The 12,072-nt window shown below is 42.4% G+C and overlaps 2 protein-coding genes across 2 annotated transcripts; both read right to left on the bottom strand.

Moving 5' to 3' along the window:
- Window positions 1-328: 328 nt before the first annotated feature.
- LOC138322079 (uncharacterized) lies at window positions 329-1,099 on the bottom strand. The gene has a single exon (XM_069266135.1). The coding sequence runs from the start codon at window positions 1,097-1,099 to the stop codon at window positions 329-331; it is 771 nt and encodes a 256-aa protein (XP_069122236.1).
- Window positions 1,100-1,387: 288 nt separating this feature from the next.
- Window positions 1,388-3,631, bottom strand: LOC138322078 (adhesive plaque matrix protein-like). The gene has a single exon (XM_069266133.1). It carries the CDS (start codon window positions 3,629-3,631, stop codon window positions 1,388-1,390), a length of 2,244 nt encoding a protein of 747 aa, XP_069122234.1.
- Between the last annotated feature and the right edge of the window lie 8,441 nt (window positions 3,632-12,072).

Raw genomic sequence — 12,072 nt, 5'->3', positions numbered from 1 at the left:
AATGACTTATTTTAAGGGTCCTTTTCGCAAGTATCTTCATTTCATCCGCAACACTCCTTAAGGTGTCGGCCACTAGAAGGGCTTGTCTCACTGTCAATTTGATAGTGTGGGTAGCATTGTAGTGTGGGTAGCTTGGTGGTGTGGGTAGTTTGGTAGTGTGGGTAGCTTGGTGGTGTGGGTATATTGGTAGTGTGGGTAGCTTTGTAGTGTTGATAGCTTGGTAGTGTGGGTACATTGGTAGTGTGGGAAGCTTGGTAGTGTGGGTACAAGGGTAGTGTGAGTACATTGGTATTGTGGGTAGTGTGGGTCCATTGGTAGGTTGGGTAGCTTAGTAGTGTGGGTACATTGGTAGTGTGGGTAGCTTGGTAGTGTGGGTAGCTTGGTAGTTTGGGTAGCTTTGTAGTGTTGATAGCTTGGTAGTGTGGGAAGCTTGGTAGTGTGGGTACATTGGTAGTGTGGGAAGCTTGGTAGTGTGGGTAGCTTGGTAGTGTGGGAAGCTTGGTAGTGTGGGTAGCTTGGTAGTGTGGGTAGCTTGGAAGTGTGGGAAGCTTGGTAGTATGGGTACACGTAGCTTGGTAGTGAGGGTAGCTTGGTAGTGTGGGTAGCTTGGTAGTGTGGGTAGCTTGGTAGTGTGGGTAGCTTGGTAGTGTGGGTACATTGGTAGTGTGGGAAGCTTGGTGGTGTGGGTAGCTTGGTAGTGTGGGAAGCTTGGTAGTGTGGGTACATTGGTAGTGTGGGTAACTTGGTAGTGTGGGAAGCTTGGTAGTGTGGGTAGCTTGGTAGTGTGGGTAGCTTGGTAGTGTGGGTAGCTTGGAAGTGTGGGAAGCTTGGTAGTATGGGTAGCTTGGTAGTGAGGGTAGCTTGGTAGTGTGGGTAGCTTGGTAGTGTGGGTAGCTTGGTAGTGTGGGTAGCTTGGTAGTGTGGGTAGCTTGGTAGTATGTGTACATTGGTAGTGTGGGAAGCTTGGTGGTGTGGGTAGCTTGGTAGTGTGGGAAGCTTGGTAGTGTGGGAAGCTTGGTAGTGTGGGAAGCTTGGTAGTGTGGGTAGCTTGGTAGTGTGGGAAGCTTGGAAGTGTGGGTAGCTTAGAGTGTGGGTACATTGGTAGTGTGGGTAGCTTGGTAGTGTGGGTAGCTTGGTGGTGTGGGTAGCTTGGTAGTGTGGGTAGCTTGGTAGTGTTGGTAGCTTGGTAGTGTGGGTAGCTTGGGTAGCTTGGTAATGTGGGTAGCTTGGTAGTGTGGGTAGCTTGTTAGTGTGGGTAGCTTGGGTAGCTTTGTAGTGTGGGTAGCTTGGTAGTGTGGGTAGCTTAGAGTGTGGGTAGCTTGGTAGTGTGGGTAGCTTGGTAGTGTGGGAAGCTTGGTAGTGTGGGAAGCTTGGTAGTGTGGGTAGCTTAGAGTGTGGGTACATTGGAAGTGTGGGTAGCTTGGTGGTGTGGGTAGCTTGGTGGTGTGGGTAGCTTGGTGGTGTGGGTAGCTTGGTGGTGTGGGCAGCTTGGTAGTGTAAGAAGCTTGGTAGTGTGGGTAACTTGGTAGTGTGGGTAGCTTGGTAGTGTGGGTAGCTTGGTAGTGTGGGTAGCTTGGTAGTGTGGGTAGCTTGGTAGTGTGGATAGCTTCGTAGTGTGGGTAGCTTCGTAGTGTTGGAAGCTTGGTAGTGTGGGTAGCTTGGGAGTGTGGGAAGCTTGTGTGGGAAGCTTGGTGGTGTGGGTACTTGATAGTGTGGATAGCTTGGTAGTGTTGGTAGCTTGGTAGTGTGGGTAGCTTGGGTAGCTTGGTGATGTGGGTAGCTTGGTAGTGTGGGTAGCTTGGTAGTGTGGGTAGCTTGGGTAGCTTGGTGATGTGGGTAGCTTGATAGTGTGGGTAGCTTGGTAGTGTGGGTAGCTTGGTGGTGTGGGTAATTGGTGGTGTGGGTAGCTTGGTAGTGTATGAAGCTTGGTAGTGTGGGTAGTTTGGTAGTGTGGGTAGCTTGGTAGTGTGGCTAGCTTGGTAGTGTTGGTAGCTTGTTGGTGTGGGTAGCTTGGTGGTGTGGTTAGCTTGGGCTTGGTGGTGTCGGTAGCTTGGTAGCGTAGGAAGCTTGGTAGTATGGGTAGCTTGGTAGTATGGGTAGCTTGGTAGTGTTGGTAGCCTGGTAGTTTGGGTAGCTTGGTAGTGTGGGTAGCTTCGTAGTGTGGGTAGGTAGTGTGGGAAGCTTCGTAGTGTTGGAAGCTTGGTAGTGTGGGTAGCTTGGTAGTGTGGGTAGCTTGGTAGTGTGGGTAGCTTGTGTGGGAAGCTTGGTGGTGTGGGTACTTGATATTGTGGATAGCTTGGTAATGTGGGTAGCTTGGTAGTGTGGGTACATTGGTGGTAGTGTGGGTAGCTCGGTAGTGTGAGTACATTGGTAGTGTTGCTAGCTTGGTAGTGTGGGTAGCTTGGTAGTGTGGGTAGCTTGGTAGTGTGGGTAGCTTGATAGTGTGGGAAACTTGGTAATGTGGGTAGCTTGATAGTGTGGGTAGCTTGGTAATGTGGGTAGCTTGATAGTGTGGGTATCTTGGTAGTGTTGGTAGCTTGGCAGTGTGGGTAGCTTGGTAGTGTGGGTAGCTTGGTAGTGTGGGTACATCGGTAGTGTTGGTAGCTTGGTAGTGTGGGTAGCTTGACAGTGTGGGAATCTTGGTAATGTGGGTAGCTTGATAGTGTGGGTAGCTTGGTAATGTGGGTAGCCTGATAGTGTGGGTAGCTTGGTTGTGTGGGTAGCTTGGTAGTGTGGTTAGCTTGGTAGTGTTGGTAGCTTGGTAGTGTGGGTACATTGGTAGTGTGGGTAGCCTGGTAGTGTGGGTAGCTTGGGAGTGTGGGTAGCTTGGTAGTGTGGGTAGCTTGGTAGTGTGGGTACTTGATAGTGTGGATAGCATGGTAGTGTTGGTAGCTTGGTAGTGTTGGTAGCTTGGTAGTGTGGGTACATTGGTAGTGTGGGTAGCTTGGTAGAGCTGATAGCTTGGTAGTGTGGGTAGCTTGGTAGTGTGGGTAGCTTGATAGTGTGGGAAACTTGGTAATGTGGGTAGCTTGATAGTGTGGGTAGCTTGGTAATGTGGGTAGCTTGATAGTGTGGGTATCTTGGTAGTGTTGGTAGCTTGGCAGTGTGGGTAGCTTGGTAGTGTGGGTAGCTTGGTAGTGTGGGTACATTGGTAGTGTTGGTAGCTTGGTAGTGTGGGTAGCTTGATAGTGTGGGAATCTTGGTAATGTGGGTAGCTTGATAGTGTGGGTAGCTTGGTAATGTGGGTAGCCTGATAGTGTGGGTAGCTTGGTTGTGTGGGTAGCTTGGTAGTGTGGTTAGCTTGGTAGTGTTGGTAGCTTGGTAGTGTGGGTACATTGGTAGTGTATGGGTAGCCTGGTAGTGTGGGTAGCTTGGGAGTGTGGGTAGCTTGGTAGTGTGGGTAGCTTGGTAGTGTGGGTACTTGGTAGTGTGGGTAGCATGGTAGTGTTGGTAGCTTGGTAGTGTTGGTAGCTTGGTAGTGTGGGTACATTGGTAGTGTGGGTATCTTGGTAGTGTGGATAGCTAAGTAGTGTGGGTAGCTTGGTAACGTGTGTAGCTTGGTGGTGTCGGTAGCTTGGTAATGTGGGTAGCTTGGTAGTGTGGGTAGCTTGGTGGTGTGGGAAGCTGTCATAAGAAGGGACAATTTTGTGTTTGCTTGTGGTTCTATTGTTTGGCATCATATTACATGGATGTCTATTTAAAGATGATCTTATGGAATTCGGATATGGTCTAAACGCTATCGAATCATCGCTTTCTTGCACCATCGACTTCTACACGATGATATGATAAAGAGACAGTATTGTGCGAAGAATGTAAACCTCTGAAAAGTCTAAGCTTTACTGTATAAAAATATTTTTCACATGTAAAGTTTTGGAAAATGGAGATCACGCGTTGTTCTTTCTAAATCGTGCAGAAAAATGGCAAGAATGGGGTCCATATGTTACCTTTTTTGTCACATTTAAATATTTGTAATTTTTCAATATTTTGGAGTAAAAAATTAAAGAGTCCAAATAAGCTTGACTGTAACAATTAAAGTGACAATTGTGTTTCCCAAATAAATACCTAATATTTCAATAACAATTAACACAGATTTAAAGTACAATTTAGCTCAATTTCGCTAAAAATGCCGTCGCAGTGATCTTTTAAGTAAAACAATTGAAGCAATACATGTTAAAATCTTACTCTACTCAATGTTAACAATAGCACCTTTTCAAAATGGCTGCAAAAAGGGTCATTTCTTTAAATCCTTGCATATGTTTTTACAAATAATAGAAGTCTATTTCTTCTCAAAATTTGCAAATGGCAACACCTATATATTGATCAATTTTATTTAAAAATCCCACACTTCAATGATCTGGGTTGATACGAGACTTCATCAAGCAAGATTGAATCCTTAGAGGTGCGGATTCTTTACAAGTCCTTGTGTTAAATCAGATTGTTCCCTAGTAACCGATGGTCAGCACTTTTAATAAAGAATTACTACTCTGATGGTATTCACATAAAATAGCAAACATATGTTTCAAGAGAGCTTAAATAAATCTCAAGTATTGCACCAAATAGCCATGCGGTAATTTCCATTAACATTTTACGTAATTTGACTGAAATGTATGAAGATTTACTCCGATCTTGAAATTAATATGGCGGTTTTAAAATTACCACGATTATGGCATAAACGGTGTGTAAGAAGCAACGTACTAGTGGGAGCTCTGAACATGGAAAGAAAACTGTTTTAATTTGGAAAAAAATATTTCAGACGTTAAGTTTGGTAGAAACTAAGTGTAGTACTCGGATTCAATTAGAGAATAGGGATATTTTCCCCAAGGATAACATTACTTAGAGGCTTGTTGAGTGGTTTACCGACCAACTAACTTTCTGAAACGGCTTTTGTTTTTTTAATGGGAATGTGAAATGAGATTGACAATTTTGTAGAATCGCCAAAGTTAATAACTTAACGTCAATACTACACCTATCATCATGTAGCAATTTAATCAAAATAAACGAAATGTTAAAAAAAAACAAAAACAAAAAACAAAAAAAAACAAAAAAAACCACTATATATCATAAATATTTGTGCTGTGTATTGTTGATTGTTTGGTTTCGAGCCGTTGATAATGGATTAATTTTGCAGGACACAAAACAAAAATTTCGATTGGCTTGTACTAGCTTCTTGTATTGTTCATTTGAATTTGGTTTTCATATCATAAATAAACAAAATAGTGGCACATTGGTTAGAAAGTAAATTTACGTTTACTGGTATTGCTAATCCAATAAAGACATTGCATATTATGTCCGTAGATGTCAATCCATCAATAAGTCCACAGTTTCCCACGTTTTGTTCACTATTTGGAAATCCAACTTTGAAATATGTAATGAATGTCCGGTGGTGGACCGTCTTGTCCGTTTGGTCGTTGGGAGTCCAACTGGGGTTCCAATATCAAAAAGGCGTTTTTATGCAGTCCAGTTTGGCTGGTAACTCCGGATGTAAGATTAATTACATGTACATAACAATTAAAAGACTTGACAATAGCGTAAGCGCTTTGATATAAAAAGACAGCTTTCCAAGCCAATGAATGACACAATCGCCTCAGGTAGATATCGACAATATTTTCACTGCTAACATTAGCAGGGAAACTTGTGTTGTCACCTCATCTTAGGCCACCAGTATAAATTGTCCTGAGTGTTATTGTTTTAAATAACTTTTGTGTTTGTGTTTAGGAAAGGTAGTGGGCTTTTAACTCATCTTGTGAATCGAATGGTAGAACATTCATAAAACGTCATCCACAAATGAAAGAGCAAAAACACGAGCTTCAGCTGGTATTTTTCAAAATTTAAAAATAAATGAACTGATGAGAGTTTAGATAAACATGATAATGAATAGTCACGCAGAGGGAAATTGTTTAAACTTAACGCTATGTTTAACTATGGTAATCAAATATTTCTAGTGGCATTCAGGGAGAACTAATATTTTATATTTTTGATAAGCAACTACGTATACGTACACCAGATATAAATGCGTAATATTTCAAAGGAGGTTGAATTGACCAATGAGAGTCACCGTTGGTGTCTACAAACTCGGGTGTGTAAACATAAAGGATGATCAACGACTAAGGAGTTTATCACATGCTTTATTCATTGTAGCAACATATTTTGCATTCCCGCCCTGTGTAATTGGGCCAAATTCACGTGACCCATATCAGACCACCGGTCGGAAATACATATCACGTGCAACGTAACTGACCGGCGATCAAACACACATATCCCTCCGCGCAATTGTTAGGAACACACACACAGTTGTCAATATAAAGAAATGACATCTCAGATGCCGATGACACGTGCATATAGTATGCATATGTTTCACTAAGAAATTAATTCGAGCGCAGCCTAGCGATGGAAATTATACAATGAGAAGTAATTTAGTCTTTATGATATCTTTATTCATTTCCTTAGAAGTTAAACATGTTTTAGGTAAACAAGCTATAGAAAAAGATTAGGACTGATAAGGCTTTCGTCGTAATCCTGTTTTGATGATTTGCTTGGGGCGGCACAGAGGTCATACGAAAATACATTTATAATGCAGGGTGAACATCATTTTCAACCTAAAATGAATTCTTTTTATGTAAGACGAAAGATATTTTATTTTGTGTAGTATGAATTTTTGTTCTTTTACTTTCTCATGTAAAAGAAAAAATATTTCATCCTAGATTAAAAATATCTTTTCGTCTTACATCAACAAAATACATTTCATCCGATGTAAAAGATATTTTTCGTCTGACATAAAAAAATATTTTTCATCCCAAATAAAATATTTCTTGCCTTACACAAAATGTAAATGAAAAAGAAACGAAAAACGTAAAAAAAATCTCACCCAATATAAAACACATTTTTCGTCTGACATAAAGATATTTTTGTCTGACATAAAAATATTTTGCATCCCACTTAAAAATGTTTCTTGTCCTACACAAAGTGTGAATGAAAAAGAAAAAACGTAAAAGAAAAAAATAACACTACATGTACGTATATAAAGATATGTTTTATCTTACATTAAAAATGTATCGTGTCATATCTGGGTCTCCATGAAAGCTGGGTCCACGTCCCGAGACTGGGTGCACTGGTCTCTTGCGGATGCACACCACTTTTGGAGGTGTGATGTGCGCCGCGTGATATCAGTGTAGCTGAAGCCTTTCACAGTAGCTCCAATTTGAGCCAACCTGTTTGCCGTGGGTTGCATCTCGTATCCGGGGGAAGAAGGTCCTGGTGGTTGAATAGGTTTTGCTCTTTTTTCTTCCTTTTTTTACTGCTACACACTACTTTGGCTTCAGACTCCGGTTAGACGAGAGGTAATATGGGCCCTGTATTATCAATCGGCTGGTCATGCCGAGCCCTTGGTTCGTAGATTTCCAAGAAGGCGGTGGCTTAGGGTCAACCGTGAGTTTAATTTGGATTGTCTTGATTCTGATCGAGCTTGCGGGTGTACAATCTTGCGAGCGTGCTGTCGCAAGCTTGATTTGAATTATGTTTGTTCGAAATATCCTTCCGAGTATACTATATGTGTAACCCTGGCACTTTGACACTGGATATCCATGTCATCATGAGTGTCCCCCTGTTGGGCTCCGAGGTGGGTGGGGGCACAGCTGGCGAATAGTATAACCTCTTAAAGATGGCTTTCCAAAACAAACAAAATGAACTACATCCAAAATCTCCCCAAAAGGAATCAACCACAAATCAACAAACAAAAAGCGGTACAACAAACACATTCCCACAGTTTCTGGTCATGTCCTCTGCACAGAGCGGCAAGACCACTGCAGGTTTATCACCCTTAATATTGCGAAAGGGCATCAAAGGCATTGCCGGCGATGTCAAATCTGTTAAGCCTTTGGGATCGGGTGATCTCCTAATAGAGGTTTTCCGCAAGCAACAAGCGGAGAACCTCCTTGGAACCACCAGTTTTGCCGGCCTCACTGTGTGTGTAAAACCACACTCATCATTGAATTGCAGCAAGGGGGTAATCAGGTGCCCAGCCTTGCGAAATGACAATGAGGCCGACATACTGTCATACTTCCAAGAGGAGTGCATTCCGGTCACTTACGTGAAGAGAATCATGAGCAGAAAGAGTGGGAACTTGGTCCCAACACACACTTTCATATTGACGTCCGCAACACCAACGTTACCGCAGAGCGTAACTGTTGGTTACCAGCGTTATGCTGTTACCGTCTACATTCCAAATCCATTGAGGTGCCGTAACTGCCAGAGGTACGGCCATCATGAGAACAATTGTAGACGGAAAATGGTATGTCAGTACTGTGGCCGTGAAGGTCACGATGAAAAAGACGAATGTGACATTGTCAACCGTCACTGCGTCAATTGCGGGGGTGACCATGATGCGTCTGCTCGCACCTGTCCTGCCTGGACTCGGGAGAGGGAGATATTACGGGTCAAATATACCCAAGGTGTCTCTTTCCCCGAGGCTAGGAGGATAGTCAAGCGTTCAGACCTGAATGTGGCAACCTATGCTCAGATCACCCGCGCAAAGACGCCTGTTGACAGTGTCACCGTTAAACATGCGTCGGTCCAGGCCTTGGTTGACAAGCCTAACTGGGACAATGATGTCCCAGATATGGCTGATGCTAAGACCTGCAAAATAATCATGGGGGACCCGAACAGGTTCAAGTCTGGTCCATCTAAGCCACAACACAAACCACAACAAAAACCACAACAAAAACCACCTGGAGCTAAAACGCCAATCCCACCGGCGTCTCCAGGACTTACACAACACCAAACACCGAACATTAGAAAAAAAGTTATCGCCGCTCGTCATAGACGTGCTGTATCTTCACCGTCTATTGACGTTAAAAACTCCCTGAGAAAGCCAAGCGACCAGCAAATACACCACCGCAGGAGCAACGCCAGACAAAAACCACCAAGGTAAAGCTGGCGAGGCTCCCTGCACTAAACAACAAACCCAGTAAGGGATCAGATGACCCTATCCTTGGACGGAACATCTATGATGTTCTATCGGACGACAGCGAGTTTGGTGACAACACATTTATCGCCACCAAACAACCTATTTCAAGTAGTCCTGTCGGTCCGACAAACTATCCTCAGGGACCAACATAGAGACAAACACTATCATACAAGGGAACATACGCGGATTTAAAGCGAACATAGAAGAATTGAAACATCTTATACAAACAAAAAACCCATCCATATTCTGCCTTCAAGAAATAATGCTGAAAGACACCATCAATCTCAGACAATTTTCACTATACACAAAAACTCCAACAACAGGTGGCCGCCCATCAGGTGGTGTGGCGGTGGCGGTGCATAAAAACGTTCCTCACAGACACATTCAGCTAAATACCACCTTACAAGCTGTTGCTATAAGCGCAACTCTTCACCGAAAAATAACAATCTGTTCTATATACTTACCTCCAAATACTCCATTTAGTTGTGATGAACTGAGTAACATCGTATCACAACTACCAGTGCCATATATTATCATGGGTGAATTTAACGGTCATAATAGCCTCTGGGGCTCCCCAGGTACTTATGATAGAGGTAGACGTATCGAAGAGTTTATTGATAAAAACAGCTTGTGTCTTTATAACACCAATGCCCCAACATATTTACACCCTGCCTCTGGCTCGCTTACCCACATTGATCTATCGTTATGCCATCCATCAATTCTTCTGGATTATGATTGGAGGGTCAACGATGATCTCTGTGGAAGCGATCACTTTCCAATTATATTAAAAAACATAGGGTCACCAAAACTTGAGGAGCCGATTCCTCGTTGGAATTTACATAAGGCGGATTGGGCTCAGTTTAAAACCTTATGGCCAAGGAGCTCATCGAGGATAATTTTTTGAACCTTGATGACCCCATTAAAATTTTCACAGAAGCGCTCACTTCTATCGCTACAAAAACCATACCAAAATCCGTGCCAAAACATACAAAGTTCCTTCTCTCAAATGATTCATTTATCAATAGATCTGGTAGAAATGCAGCTCTGAGGCGGTACTTGGCTTCGCCAACCGTCTCAAACTACAACAATTTTAAAATATGGAGAGCTAAAGCTCGAGGGTCTATTAAGTCCGACAAGAAAAGTACTTGGAAAGAGTACGTTTCAAAAATTAACTCCAATACATCTTCGAAGAAAGTTTGGGAAATGATTGGCAAAATTAGTGGGAAAAGAAAAACTACACCATCCTCCCTCCTCATTAACAAAAATAAAATCTTTTCTACTAAATCCGAAATAGCCGACGCCTTTGCTAAAAATTTCGTTGAACATTCATCGGTCAAAAATCATTCCAAAAAATTCCAAAAATTTAAAAAAGAGAAGGAAAAGAGACGTCTAAATTTTAAATCCTCCAATACTGAAAGTTACAATAGGCCTTTCGAGATACCAGAATTGCTCGAGTCCCTTGAGAAATCAAGGGACTCGGCAGCTGGACCAGACGAAATTCCATATATGTTTTTAAAACAATTACCAGAATCTTCACTAAAATGTCTTTTAACTATATTTAACCAAGTGTACTCTTCTGGCAAAATTCCCGAGTCTTGGAAGGAATCTACTATTATACCCCTTCCGAAGCCCGGGAAAGATGCTACTGATGCCAATAACTATCGTCCTATTTCATTGACGAGTTGTATTTGTAAAACTCTAGAACGTATGATAAATACTAGATTAGTTTGGTTCCTGGAATCAAACAATATTTTAAGTCCTTTGCAAAGCGGCTTTAGAAACCGCAGGGGAACGGTAGACCACTTAGTTAGACTAGAAACATTTATACGAGAAGCATTTGCCAAAAAAGAACATCTTGTGGCCGTATTCTTTGACCTTGAAAAGGCATACGACACAACTTGGCAATATGGAATCATGAACGATCTTCATGATATCGGTATACGTGGTAATTTGCCAAAGTTTATTTCAAATTTTTTATCTGACAGGCATTTCAAAGTTCGAACGGGTTCAACTTATTCAGAAACACAAAAACAGGAGATGGGTGTCCCTCAGGGTGGTATCCTGTCTGTCACACTTTTTGGCTTAAAAATTAACCAAATGTCTTGGTCAATCTACAGAAGGGTCTCTATTTGTGGATGATTTCTTGATCTGTTACAGATCAAAAAACATGCACACTATAGAACGACAACTACAACAATGTTTAGGCAAATTACAAAATTGGGCTGACGAAAATGGCTTTAGATTTTCAAGATCAAAAACTGTCTGCATGCATTTCTGTCAAAAACGAAAACCACACAACGATCCAGACCTCACACTCAATGGAATTAAAATTCCAGTAGTTGAACAAACTAAATTTCTTGGATTAATAATTGATTCGAAACTGTCCTTTGTTCCACACATAAAACACCTGAAGGATAAGTGCTCGAAGGCGCTGAACATTCTACGTGTTCTGTCCCATTCTGATTGGGGTGCAGACCGTGAAATGCTTCTGCGTATCTACCGGGCACTTATTGGATCAAAACTTGACTACGGCTCGATTGTCTATGGATCGGCTCGCAGCTCCTATCTACAGATGCTTGACCCTATCCAGAATCAGGGACTGCGTCTGGCACTTGGAGCTTTTCGAACAACACCTGTGAAGAGTCTCCATGTGGAAGCTAATGAGCCATCTCTAGACGATCGACGAAAGAATTATCCTTACAGTATGCTGCCCAACTGAAATCCAATCCCAAAAACCCCGCATTCGATCTTGTATTTAATCCACAACACCAGGACATATTCAGACAAAATCAAAATCAACATTTGGCATCAGAATTTCAAAGTTTTTGCAGGAACTAAATATAAATTTCGACGCCATTGACGAGTACACCATATCGGATGTACCACCATGGCTCATTCAAACACCTGATATCAATTTATCTTTGCATGAGAGGGCAAAGTCCAGTGCATTACCCGAAGAACATAAATCCTCCTTTCGGGAGTGCATCAGAGCTTTCCCTGATCATGTTAAGATCTACACTGACGGCTCAAAAGATGGTGATAAAGTTGCGGCAGCATGCTGTACATCTAATCACTGTTCCTCTATCCGACTTCCAGATGTTGCCTCCATT

Source organism: Argopecten irradians, chromosome 4 (assembly GCF_041381155.1).
Source record: "Argopecten irradians isolate NY chromosome 4, Ai_NY, whole genome shotgun sequence".
NCBI classification, from domain to species: Eukaryota; Metazoa; Mollusca; class Bivalvia; order Pectinida; family Pectinidae; genus Argopecten; species Argopecten irradians.
Note: the sequence above shows the minus strand (reverse complement) of the source record. Positions and strands in the feature narration are given on the sequence as shown.